Consider the following 14,344-nt stretch of genomic DNA (forward strand, 5'->3'; position numbering starts at 1 on the left):
TTGCACTTTAATTCTACTTTATGAATCACATACATGGCTATTTGTGTCAATTTCAGCCCCCCCATCAGACAAAACTGACTTAGACTATGTCTTATTGTCTTTGTATCAACTATAGTACTTAGTGCTTCACACACAATAGACCCTAAATATATCAGTCAACTAGCATTTATTAAGGGCCTACTAGCATATGGCGGACCCTGTGGTAGATCCCAGGGATGTATATTCACTAAACTCCTGAATTAAGATGTATACTGTGTTAAATACACTGAGGGAAGCTATGGTGAGACTTTCTAAAATTAGGGGTTAGGGGCTAATAATTCTTGGTTATCTTTTTTGACAAGTCTGGGTTTCCCTCTATCCCATTTACTTTGACCAGGATCCACTGGTAATCAGTTTCTGTCATGTTTATTCTGGGGGTAATAAATAAAATATGTATTAATTTTTTCCCTTTTCAACAGGAAAACTATATGGTAATATTGAAAATAAAATGTCCCTGACAATGATTTCATTAACTTGCATTCATTTCATCCATATTCTTGCTACTACCTATATCACTGTTTTATTTCTACCTTTAATAATCATCATTACAACCTCCACTTTGGAAAGAACCCTTCATTACTTAAACATTCATCTCTTATCATCTCTTTTCCACTGTGTCAATGCTGTCTCTGAAAAGAAGCTCCTGGTTAGAGTACCCCAGCCCTGGAGTCAGAAGGATCTGATTTCACATCTGGTTTCACATACTTACTAGCTGTGTGACTCTGGTTAAGTCACTTAAACCTGTTGCTTCCCAAAAAAAGAAATTAAAACACTCCTAGAGGCAAAATTCATACTTGTGAATGTCTACTGTACATCTTTTCTCAAGCATTTAATATGGTGCCACATGTCCAAGAGGCCCTCATTCACTCAAAAAGATAGCAAATATCTGCATGTAGACCGCTGTGCTAGGCACAATGCCAAGTTTAGATAAGTAAAGTCCCTAACCTCATATATAGGGATCATTGTTAAAGAGAGAAGAAATACAACCCCAAAGCAGATACTTATAATATACAATACACATGGCAAGTATATTACAGTTTCAGAAAAAAAAGTGATCAGTGAGATCCAAGAGGAAAGATTAGAGTTAGCAAGAAAAAGTTCATGGAAGCAGTAAAATTCTGGATGAGTTTCAAAGCACAAGTAGGAATTTAAAAGGTAAGGAAATGTTCAGGAAGCTATTCTAGGCATAAGTAATAGCATAAGCAAAGGCAAGGCAGAGTCAGAAGTGTTCTTGGGGGCAGAGACTAAACAGACGTGTAGAGGGGAATAATGAGGGCTCCAAAGGTAGGGTGACAGTCAAACTGGGAAGGGTCTTCCAATGCCAGGCAAATGAATCTGAGCTTTATGGAACTGAGAGCAACTTAAAATTTTTCAGCAAGAGTGACTTGACCAATTCTGCATAAGAATCTACCACATTCAGAAGAACCAAATAGTCAACTATTGATCAATGGAGAAAGTATCTGACTCATTCATTCCTTACCTGGAGATGTGGAGGGCCCATAGGTGGAGGAATTCCTCCCGGAGGAGGCATTGGTGGCATGTTAGGATCAAAAGGAGGGCGACCAAAGGGGGGCCGAGGTGGTGGAGGTGGGCCTCTCATCATCCCAAAAGGTGGAGGTGGACGCATCAGAGGTGGTGGACCTCGCATGACTGCATTTGGTGGGGGAGCTGGACCACGAAACCTCAATGCTTGCTGTTGAGCCATTCTGGGTGGAAAGCCAAAGAACTGTTGATTTGTCCATTAAGTTAAGAAAGCATACAATTTTTTAAAATCACAATTAAAGAAGGATATAAGGTCCCTTCAGAGATGCCCTAGCCCAGGGGTGGGGAACCTTCAGTCTTGAGGTCACATGTGGCCTTCTAGGTCTGAATGAATCCAAACTTCACCGAATAGGACCTGGAAGACCACATTCAGCCTCAAGGCTGAAGGTTCCCCACTCCTGGACTAGCCCATTGTCCACAAAGACTGCATCCTAAATCATCATGTAAAATGCACTAGTAAGTATATATTAATAAATAATGGCCAACAATTTATTCTTAAGTTTACAGTCTCCTTCAATAACTCATGCCAAAGTCCTAATAGTAAAAAATTCATTAGAGCACTTGTAATCAAAGAACCTCATACTTGACATTCCTAATACAAAAATTTTGATTATAGCTTAAGTCCATCAATTCTGTCACAGACAGACAAGCATCATTATTCTCTATAGACAAGAAATAAAGATGAAAAATTCCTCAACCTTACCCATCCTAATTCTATCAGTTTGTCTGTATAGGCCCTGGTTTTCAACCATCAGCTTCCTATTTATCTTTTGAACCATCTCTAAATTATTCAAATTCCTGATCAATTTTGAGGCAAAGAATTAAACAAAATACTTAAGCTAGGCCAAGATATGCTAATGAAAAAACTGGAATTGATGTGACCAGTTCAACTAAGTCTATTTCTCATCTCAACAAAATCTGCAAATTTACAATTCATGAAAATTAAAGGTTATGATAGTCAAACAAGTTAAAATGAAGTATTAAGATAAAACTTTGATCCAAAATTGCCAATTTACCTCAATTCTAGCTTTACTTTCTATTCATTTCTGCAACTACTTCTTAAAATGAAAACAAAAAACATGTAAGATTCTCATCTCTATTTATTGACTTTATTTTCTCCCTAGTTGCCAAAGGGAATTCCATCATGAGTCTGTAATGCCTTTGGCAGTAACTGTCCCTAATACCTAGAAGACATTCTTTCCTTACCTATGCATCCCAGAATCCCTCTCTTCCCTCAAAACACAGATCAAGTCCCAGCTTCTACATGAAGCCTTTCCTGATCTTTATACTGTTAGTGCTCTACATCTCTCTGGAACTACTTTGTACTTATTTGTAACATTCTGTGAGAGGTAAGCACAGTGTTGTGAATAGAGAGTTAGCTTTGAAACTAAAAAGACCAAGGTTCAAGTCCTGTCACTAACACACACTACTGGTCACATCACCCTGGGGCAACTCTCTAAGACTGATTTGCAGAGTTCTCAATCCACTCCTTACTAGAGTTTCCTAAACTAGTGAAAGCATGGGTGCAGAGTCTATTCCCGATATTTATTCATTCTGCATATATTTATTTACTTGTTGACTCTACATTAGAATGTAAATTCTTTGAAAGCAGGGCTTGCTTCATTCTTTGTATTTGCATATCCAATGACTGGCACGTAGAAGATGTTTAATAAATTGCTTACTGTTACTAAACTGGTAAATTCAAGCCTTCCCCAAAGAAGTTATTCCCCATTCGAAATTATTCTGTGTTTTAAGTGGCTCATCATTCAATCCTGAACCCCATGGCAAGATTAAAAATTTCCTGGGTGCTTTACTTTCTACTTCTTTAGAAACAATGAAGTTTATTTACACTAACAAATGAACCAGGATAACTTAAAACTGAAGTATTTTCCCAATGGCCTTGTGCACCTGGAACTATAATATATTAGTAGTTTTGTCATTCCCACCAGCCCCAGCCCCAGCCCCGCCCCCGGAACCAATAAAACTACCAATTAGAGATTTAAAACCCCATGATTAGAGTAAAATTCTTAAATGCTGTAATGGAAAGGAAAAAAGGAAGAAATCAAGTAAACACAATAAAACACCTAACATAAAACCCTATTCAATTCTCTTGTAACAACTTCTGTTTTGATAGCATATTTGCAAAATTGTTGGTAATACAGCAGTAGAGAACCGCTCTGCAAAATTCAGTGATGTTCCCTATGAAACTAAGTGGCCTTCACTTGAGAGCAGAATCAAGACATGAACTTTCCATCACTCACAATAAGACACCATGGTAACCTATTGTGATGTTCATTACTAATGGGAGCATAACAGGGCAAGTATAGGATATAGGGTAACTTTTATTTTATTTCTGATTTTATTCCAGTTCAACACTGATGTTATCAGGATAAGTTACAGTCAGGAAAAAAAAGGTTATAAAATGACAACACTATACACAACACTTGCATCTAATCTGAAAGATCACTTCAAGTTGGCAACCCACAGAACGCTTCTTTTTGTAAAAGGAGAAGTTATAAGGAATATAACACGGTTTCAGCATACTGGCCAGATTATGATAAAGATCAATCCTGAAATTCAGAAGTCCATTTATTACCAATTACTGTTGCCTTCACAACGCCAGACTTCAAATGTAAACATGTAACTCTGCCATTTATAACAACACCCTCTTAAGAAGACTTTCCTAGAGCCACAGATGGCGACGACAAATAAAAACGTTTCTTGAATAGATAAATTACAACTTCGGCATGCCCTAACTCGGAGCACGTCGGAGCGGTGTCAGAGCGGTGTCAGAGCGGTGTCAGAGCGCCGGGAAGGTGGGAAGGGAGCTGGGGGCATCTCTGGGGCTGAGGGGGAAGAAGTGCTGGTTAGAGGGGAGGGAAATCGCCTCAGGAGGAGGTTAAGCGCGGCCAAGTTGAGGCAGGAGGTACGGGAAGGAAGAGATGAGGGCGAGGCAGCGATTCCTCTGCCCACCCCCAAATCATCGGGGTTTATTTGGGATTTTGCATATGGAAAATTCAGAATAATTGCATTTCTAGGGTGTCTGTTAACCCTATAAAAAGTGTAAGCTCCTGGCGGGCAGGGAGTGTTCCGTTTCGGCCTTAGGACACCCAGGCGCACGCCAAATGCTTAATTAGCGCTACTGGGTAGAATGAAAGACTCCACGGGCCACAGGACCAAGGAGGGCGGGAGGAAGGGGTCGGAGGGGAGCGGAAAGCGGACCGAGGAGAGGAAGGTGGTCTGGGAGAGGGAGAGGGGGGCATCTGCGGGCTGCAGGGGTCGGGGCGCGCTGGGAGGAGGGAGGAAGGCCAAGGCCTTGGGAGCCCGGAGCCCCGAGCCCCGGCTGAGGCGGGCGAAGGGGACCGGGGGCGAGGCGGGGCGGGGCAGGGCGGGGAACGAGGCCCTGGGGCCTCCGGCTCCTTCCCGGAGGCCAGCCAGCCGTTCCCCAAGCCTCGGACTGCAGCAGAACACACACGTACACACAACACACACACAGTAACGCCGCAACACATACACAGACACACAGACACACACACGCGGTACCGCCGCAACACACACACGCGGTCCCGGCCCCGCACCGCTCCAGGCCGTCCTCTCAGCCACGGCCACGGCTCCCAGCTTGAGGGCCTGGCCGAGCCGAAGACCCAAACCTCGGCTCGTGACGGCGGCGGCGCCTCTTACCTGAGCTCCCCCGTGTTGTATCGCTCACCGTCCCCCCCGTCCCCGCCGCGTTCCGCCATTACACAGGACCCCGCTCACCCACCCGCCGACCAGGAGAGTCCCATTGGGCGGAGGAGACGTCAATCCCCTCCCCGGAAGGCGGGCGTTGCCCGATTCCGTGAGACAATTGGAGAAGACTACGGTCGCTCTGGCGGCCGGGGAAAGAACCCATCTGTCCATTGGACAAAGGACCCGCCGACTTTGAAAGCGGTGAGCAGACAGTTTGCTGATTGGTTAGTCTAAGGCTTTATGGGAAACGCGACAGCAACAGCGAGGAACCGCCCGGCGCCCCCTCGTGGTCTGGAGAACTGGGTCCTCCCACGACCGGCACCAGACCCTTCCAGCCACGTGTCTGCCGGATCTAGGGAAAACCAATTATGTAGTCCCATTGGCCATGTGTAAAGCCTAGGCAGGGAACTTTGCTCAGAGTCAACGAATCAGAGGCAAGTTTTACTTCTCTTCACAGCAAAGATTTGTTCTAGAAAACTGTCACTTCCTTCTTTAGCAGGACATGATTCTTAATTCAATAAATATATCTTTTTAAATTAAATCATATTATTAATTACATAGAGGGGACTTAAATAGTATTGGAAAAAATAGCCAGAAAGTGTGTGCTTTTATGACACCAGACACATTTACTATATTTAAATTAAATCATATAATCTCAGAAACCTGTTTCCTCTACCACGGACTGATACCTAAAATGGAACCCCCTTTTCATTCATTCATCATTTATTCACTCATTTTAGCAGCTCCCTTAGTGGATATGATGGAGTGATGGGACCTGAACCCCTAAAAGGAAAAGACCCCCTCTTTGAAAGCAACTCAGTCCCAGGATTTTCCCAAACATTTCAGCCTCCCAGATCACTGGCTCCTCTGCCCAAGGCAACTGACCCACCCCAGCCTACCTAGATCCCCTACTTGACAGTCCTTTCACTGTCCCTCTAAGGCCATCCCAGACTACTTACCACTCATTAATCGCATCCCGGATCCTTTCTCTGTCCTTTTTGTAAGCATCTGATAAGCACTGATAAGCATCAGCCTTAGCCCCACTAAGTTGTAGGTTCACTAGGAACCCTATTGGTGCTACAATATACTTTGCCACTGACTGGAAGATATTTTGAGTGCAAGAATTCTTTCCAGGTGCATGCCGTTCTATATTCTGCACGTTTTGGGGTTCCCAGCAATCCCAAACCGTAACAGAGTGAAGGCTGGACCTTAAGCAAGAAAACTTGACTTCAGGTCCTGCCTCAAATATGATAGATGTGTGAAAACAGGCATGCCAAAACCTCTCAGTTCCCCAGGTAACTCTCTTAAGATTTTAAGTTGTAGAGGAGACTCTTTTCTGCATCAGTGGAGCTCTCTGCCACAATAAAATCACAGATCTATACCACCACCACCATTGAAAAAAAAGTCTTTCAGTTAATAAGCTTTTATTAAGAGTGCAGTGTTAGCCACAGGAGGACATTAAGGGTGAGAATCAAAGTTCAGATAAGACATATTCTTTATCTTCATGGAGGCTTCAGTCCAGTAAAGAGATGAGGCAAAGATATTTAGTGATCCTTCAATAAGAGATTCTTATGACTCAAATGATCTAGGTATATATACTTTTGGAAATTTTTCTCAGTCTTTTCACTTAAATCACAACCCAGGAATCCTGGGGAAAAAAATGTATTTTGGTTTCCCTCTTACACTGAAACCAAGTCCCATGTGAAAATATGTGTGTGTATTTGTGTATATTTAACAAACTACTGTCATTAATAGTAATAAAACTCATCTACACAATAGTCCTTTGAACATTAAGCACAAAAGAGTAATAGCTAGCATTTATATAGTGCTTCAAGGTTTACAAAGTGCTTTATATGTGTTTTCCTATTTGATCCTCACAGCCCTGGAAGGTTGGTGATATCATTATCCCCATTCTATAGATGACGAAACTGAGAGAGGTTAAGTGACTTGCCCAGGGTCTCACACAGCCAGTATGTATAACTGGTAGAATATAGACATAGATATATACAAGTAGATACATATGTACACAGATACACATACATATATCGAGAGAGACAGAAAGAGAAGATTAAGACATCGAGAATGAGAAAGGAGAGAGAAACAGAGAAAGAGGGAGAGGGAGAAGAAGAGAGAAGATAGAAGGGAAAGGGAGAAGGAAAAGCAGCTAAGAGAGAGAGAGAGATCTAGAAAGAAAGAAAGAAAAAGAAAGGAAGGAAGGAAAAGAAAGAAAGAAGAGGAAGAGAGAGGGGAAGGGAGAGAGAGGGAAAAGAAGAGGGAGAGAGAAGGAAAGGAAGAGGGAGAGAGAAGGGAGGGAAGTATAGGAAAGGGAAAGAGGATAGGAGAAGGGGAGGAAAAGAGAGGGAAAGGAGATGTGAGAGAGGGAGAAAAGGTTAGGAAAAGGATAGAAATAGGGATGGGGACAAGGACAGGGACAGGGAAGGAGAAAGAGAGGAGGGGAAGGAGGAGAGGTATAGATAGAGGCATTGTAGAGTAGTAGAAAGCTAGAAAGACCTGGGTTCAAATCCAAAACATGACGTGTACATGCTTGCTTTGTGACTCTGAACAAGTCTCTAAACTTCTCCGTGCCATAAGCAACTTTAAGACTAAAAATAGTAAGAGAAGGTGCCAATCTACCTTTGCTAAATGAAGTATACTGAAGTTTCCTCTCTAGAAGTTGCCTAGACCCATGAAATCACAAGTCTAATGAAAAAAATATCTCTACCTATATACACATTTGTAAATGTTACATAATTTTTTTAAAGCAAGCAATTCTTAATAACTTCAACAAGAAATTGAAGAAAACTAAAGGCATTTGTTTTGTTTTGTTTTCTTCCAGGAAGAAAAAGTAGTCATTGGGATAGTTACAGCTGAACGACTCTTGAGAAAACAAAAAATGTCCCAGTGCTATATAAAACTGAAGAGCAGGTACTGTCCCTTCTAAGCTGGCACATTATGGAGACTCTGCACCACCACCACCACCCCAATTCCATGTTATAAAATTCAAAATAGATGAAGAGATAGCTATGATTTCTGAGAAAGAATTCATCCTTAAGCATAAAAACTCAAAATCTTTAATAGAGAGTCAAGGACCAACCTTTCAGATGTAGGATTTTAAATGTCTATATTATTTTTATTTTTTATTTAATTTTTTTTTTAGGAAAAAAATTTTAATTTTTAGTGACATTCTAACAAATCTTTGCCTCTGCTCCTTCCTAATTGTGTGATGCTGAGCAAGTCGCCTCATCTTTCTGGGCCTCAGTTTCCTCTTTGTTACAATAATAGAGTTGGAACAGATGATCATCCTAACATTGCCTCTGGCTCTAAATCAATGATCCTTTCAAGTCTTAGAAATTCTTTACTCAAACCATCAGTAGTGTCTTGGTTAATTCAACATTTCTTCTTCTTGGAGAGAAAAACTGGCATAGCAGGGATATCATGCTATAATGTCTCTTGTCTTTGGAACCCCTACTTCTATGTACCTGAATAGCATGAATAAGGCAAGATCTTACAGGATTTCAAAAACAGCGACGCTTTTGAATAAATTAGATGATCAAAGACCAAAGTAGCCACAAGCAGGAATCTAGTACCTGAGAGAAATGATCATTTCCTTCTTAATGTTAATAACCAATTATTAATTGAGATTAAGATTTTTTTCTTTCTATTTCCTCATTAAGAAACAAATTCCTGTAGGCTATATAGCCAGTCTTTAAAAGACATTACTGACTTTGCCTCAAATTTTACCCCACCCAGACCATCTTAGCTAGATGGAGTTGTTACCCCGCCCACCTAGAAAAACCTTACAAAGTGAAATCAATCTAGGTGAAATCTGGCGCATGGGGGCAGGTAGGTGGACCAGTGAATAGAGCACAGGCCCTAGAGTCAGAAGAACCTGAGTTCAAATGAGACCTCAGATTCTTGACACTTAACTAGCTGTGTGACCTTGAGCAAGTCAATTAAACCCAATAGCCTTGCCTTCCCCCCTCCAAAAAAAAAAAAAAGAAATCTGGCCCATCATGTTCTACACACAGTCTTGGGTAATGGAGTAGGTCCTTTTGTATAGGGCTTCTTAAACTTTTTCCACTAGAGACCTTTTCAGTACTTCTTAAACTGTGGGTCACCATATAGGGTTACAACCCATAGTTTAAGAAGTGCTGGATAGATTGTCCAGAAATGGAGTAGTCTGGCTTGAGATGAGTCTCTCTTTGTCCATGAATGACATAATCAAAGTCACAGTCCCCATCCCCTCATTAGAAGAGGCCCACCTCTCATTATACTATTCATTCTCTCATCAATTGGTAAGCAATCAGAATTGATTGCCACCTTTTGGGAACACCCACTCTTCCAAAGGTATGTAAGCATGAAGAACCCTCGAGAAAAGATCTTTGGTTTATGCTAGAAAGCAGAATGACCATCCTTTTGTTAATTATTCACTAGCCATAATTAATAAAATGATTAATTACTCAGAAATTATGTCTCTCAAGCTTTTTATTCATCACACGCCCATATGACTGTTACATTTCCTTATCTCCCCCCTCAAATATCCTTGTGTTTATCATCTAACTTATATCACACTTCTTCAGAAAGTGAAAGATTATTTCATTTTTATCTTCATATCCTTAGCATCCAGCACAATGCCTGACACATAGTAGGTTCTTAATAAATATTTGTACAGTTCTTCAAAACCTAGCCCCTTTAATGCTTCTTTCCAGTCTTCTTGCATGTTACTTCCTAATAAAACTATACTGATCTAGAAATGTCCCATACGACATTCCATATCCCATCTCCGTATTTTTGCACTGGTTATCTCCTGTATGTCCCTCCTTATCTATACATCTTGGAATCCTTGGCTTCCTTCAGGACTCAATGCGGTTCCATTGATGAAGCCTTTCCTGGTAACCCAGGTGCTAGAGAATTTTGTTGTTGTTCAGTTATTGTTCAGTGGTATCCAACTTTTTGTGACTCCATTTGGGGTTTTCTTGGCAAAAATACTTAAGTGGTTTGCCATTTCCTTCTCCAGTTCATTTTACAGATGAGAAAAACTGAGGCAGAGTCAAATGACTTGCCCAGGGTCACACAGCTATGTGTCTAAGGCCAGATTTGAACTCAGGAAGATGGATTCTCCTGACTATAGCCCTGGCACTATGCCACCTAGCTGCCTAGAGAATATCCTACCCAAACTACTTTTTATTTATTTTTATATATTTTGTATGTTCTTATATGTGTACACATCTCTCTCATTAGAAAGTAGGTTTCTTGAGGGCAGGAACTATTTTAACTTTTGTCTTTATATGCCCAGTGCTTAGTACAGTGCCTGACAAACAGGAAACCCTAAATAAGTGATTTGTTGATTGATTGGAAAGAGTAGTAGCTTCAGAGTTCCAGGACCTGGTTTCATATTGAGAGAAATGATTATTAAATAGCAAATTATTGGGGAGATCCCTGACCTTTCCCAAAAATTTACCCTACCTAGACTATCTTATCTAGGCAGAGTTGTTAACTCACCCAACCCAAAAAATTTATAAAGAATTTTAGATTAAATTCTAAAGTGAATTCCAGCTCATTGTGTTCTACTCAGGCAGGTTTGGGAAGAGGGGTAGATCCTTTGTCTAGATTGCCAAAGGTTGGGGATGAATTGGAAGTAAATGGCATAATCAGAGTCAAGACCCCCCAGCCCCTCATTAGAATAGGTCTACCTCTTCTTATAATATTCATTCTTCTCATTACTTGCTAACCAATCAGAGCTGATTACTGCCCTCAAGAACACCCACTCTTCCAAGGGTTGAGTGGATTCCATGAGGAGTCTTTGGCATTCAAAAGTGTCACTGACCCATTTTATTAATTATTGCTAGTATGATTAAGAAAATGGTTAATGACCCATAATGGTCTCTTGAACTTTTTATGTTATACTCTCCCACCTCTGATGTTTGCTACTCATAACTTTAGGCAAATCACTCACCCTCCCTGGGTTTCAGATTTCTGAGTAATGAGAAGAATGAATATTATAATAAGAGGTAGACCTGTTCTAATGAGAGACTGGGAGTCTTGACTTTGACCATGAGGATTGGACAAAATGGACTCAGAGGTTCCTTCTAGCTCGACATCTTTGATCTTGGGATCCTGGGATACAAAGAATCATGTCCCAGCCTTTAGTCAATTTTTAGTGACTCTGCAGTATCTGTAGGACAGTACTGGCATCCTCCAATCATGGAATTTTAGGATAAGAAGACACTTCCAAGGGTCCTAGCCGAACCCATAGCCAAAAGAAATCCCCATTACAACGTGTTCAACGTTGCCTGAAGATCATCAATGAGGGGAAAGCTACTTGGTCCGGAGGCAGCCTGTGGAGACTTTGAACATCACTGATGCTAGGAAGGCTTTCTTGACATTAGGGCTAAATGGCCACTTCCATATATCTACTGCTCTTTATTCGACTTCCTGCATCTAAACAAGATGCAATAATTCCTCTTCCACGTAATAGTCTCCAGATGCTTGAAGACATGTGTCACCAAATGAACTCAAGGCTCTTCACTCCAGCAATTAGAAGGAAATGGATAGAACATTGTTCTACACTTAGGAAGACCTCAGACACTTATAACCCTGTGGAACCCTGGGCAAGTCACTTAACCTCAGTTTCCTCAACTGTAAAATGGGGATAATAACAGCTACTTCCCAAAATCATTGTGAGGATCAATTAAAATATTTGTAAAGCACTTAGCACATTGCCTGGCACATAGTAGAGGCTTGATTTGTGTTCCTGTCTTCCCTTCCTTCATCCTGCATACTCTTATCTGGACTCTCTCTAGCTCATCAACGTCCTTAATAAATTGTGATGCCCGAACTGTATATAATTCTCCAGATGTATACAGGTATACCTTGGATATATTACAGTTTTTGTTCCAGACCACAGCAATAAAGTGATTGTCTCAATAAAGCAAGTCACACAATTTTTTTGGTTTCCTAGTACATATAAAAGTTATATTTATACTATAGTTGATTAAGTCTGTAATAGTATTATACCTCAAATAAAAACAATGCACATACCTTAATTTTAAAATGCTTTGTTGCTAAAGATGCTGATCTTCATCTGATAATTCAGTGAGTAGTATCTTTTTACTGGTGGAGGGTCTTACCTCGATGTTGCATGTTGCTGACTGATCAGGGTGGTAATTGTTGAAGGCTGGGGTGGATGTGGCAATTTTAATGTAAGACAACAATAAAGTTTGCCTCATCAGTTGACTCTGTCTTTCACTTGAACACTTAGAAGCCATTATAGGGTTATCAGTTGGGCTAATTTCTTTATTTTATTTTTAATTTATGGAATAAAGGAAGCATTTCCATGACATAGTACAATTTTAAAAAAAAGATTGTACATGAAATTGCAAATCTTCTATGTAAAACTTGCTATTCCTTTCAAATATACAACAAAATTATCATTTAAATTTCTTTTTTTTTTCTTCCCTTCCCTCTTACCCTGAGATGTCTACCATTAGACACAAATAGGTACATTTTTGTAAAATTACTCTATACATACTTCTATTTATCAGTTCCTTCTCTGGATGAAGATAGTGTTTTTCTTTATATGTCCTTTATAGTTAATTTGAGCATTTATAATTTGGGCAAAATAGTTTATTTGTTCAAAGTCATTCTTTAAAAAATATTACTGGGGTGGCTAGGTGGCACAGTGAATAGAGCACCAGCCCTGGAGTCAGGAGGACCTGAGTTCAAATATGGCCTCAGACACTTAACACTTACTAGCTGTGTGACCTCGGGCAAGTCACTTAACCTTAATTGCCCTGCCCTCCCCATTCCAAAAAGCAAATGTGTGTGTGTGTATATACACACACACACACACATATATATATACACACATATATTGCTGTTACTGTATACAGTGTTCACTTGGTTCTGTTCATTTTTGTTCATGATTTCATGCAAGTCTTTCCATGTTTTTCTAAGATCATTGGGCTCATCATTTCATATAACACAGTAGTATCCCATCACAATCATATACCACAATTTATTCAGCCATTAGTTGGGCTAATTTCTATATTGTTAAGACACAAGGAGTAAGGAAGCCTGAGGAGAGGAAAAGAGATTGTGAATGATCTATCTGCAGAGCAGTCAGATACACACAACATTTATCTATTAAGTTCACCATTTATATGCACACAGTTCTTGGCACACCAAAACAATTACAATAGTAATATCAAAGATCACTAATCACAGATCACCATAACAGATAATAATGAAAAAGTTTTAAATATTACAAGAATTACCAAAATATAACACCATGACACATTTTGAGCAGATGCTGGTGGAAAAATGTTAATAGACTAGGTTGCCACAGGGTTGCCACAAACCTTCGATTTGTAAAAAAAAAAAAAAAACACACACAATATTTGTGAAGCATAACAAAGCAAAATGCAACAAAACAAGCTATGCCTGTACTCTACCATGGCAGCGTACAGGGGTACAATAGCCTCATTATTCCTGGAAGCTTTGCCTCTCTTAATGAAGTCAAGGCCACATTAGTTTCTGTGGCTGCCACATTGTACTGAATGTACAGTCCATTAAACTTCCAGATCTTTTTTCAGACAAACTATACTGCCTTAGCATGCTTCCTCCATCTGGCACTTATGAGGCTGATTTTAACTTCAGTTTACAACTTCACATTTTTCTGTATTGAAATTTATCATTAGATTCAGCCCAATATTCTAGCTTGTTAAGATCGTTTTGGAGCCTGACTTCATCATCCAACAAGTTTTTTATTTGTCACAACTATGTGTCAGTCCTTTCTTCTGTTTGTTTGGGTTTTTTGCCTATTCTAATCCTTCAATTTCTTTTTCTACTTTTATTGCTAAAGCTAACATTTCTAGTATTGTATTGAATAACAGTCATGATAATGGACATCCTTGTTTCATCATGCCCTGTCTTATTGGAAATACTTCTAGTTTATCCCCATTACATATAATACTTGCTGATGGTTTTTGTTAGATGCTACTTATCATTTTAAGGAAGACTCCATTTATTCCTA

The 14,344-nt window shown here is 40.1% G+C and overlaps 1 protein-coding gene across 4 annotated transcripts in view; it reads right to left on the minus strand.

Moving 5' to 3' along the window:
• The window catches only part of TCERG1 (transcription elongation regulator 1), a 73,085-nt gene extending 67,673 nt beyond the window's left edge, over window positions 1-5,412 (minus strand). For all 4 annotated transcript variants that reach the window (XR_011171247.1, XM_069102662.1, XM_069102661.1 and 1 more), the window contains exons 1-2: window positions 5,263-5,412; window positions 1,520-1,745 (exon numbers count right to left, since the gene is read on the minus strand). Coding sequence is in view for 3 of the 4 variants with exons in the window: in XM_069102662.1 (XP_068958763.1) it covers window positions 1,520-1,745; window positions 5,263-5,321 (285 nt within the window). In the remaining variant the exon portion in view is untranslated. The remainder of the gene's footprint in view (window positions 1-1,519; window positions 1,746-5,262) is intronic.
• Between the last annotated feature and the right edge of the window lie 8,932 nt (window positions 5,413-14,344).

The sequence above is a fragment of the Petaurus breviceps genome, unplaced genomic scaffold, assembly GCF_028583685.1.
Source record: "Petaurus breviceps papuanus isolate PSGF00001 unplaced genomic scaffold, PetGlider_PUasm1.0 551, whole genome shotgun sequence".
Classification (NCBI taxonomy): Eukaryota; Metazoa; Chordata; class Mammalia; order Diprotodontia; family Petauridae; genus Petaurus; species Petaurus breviceps.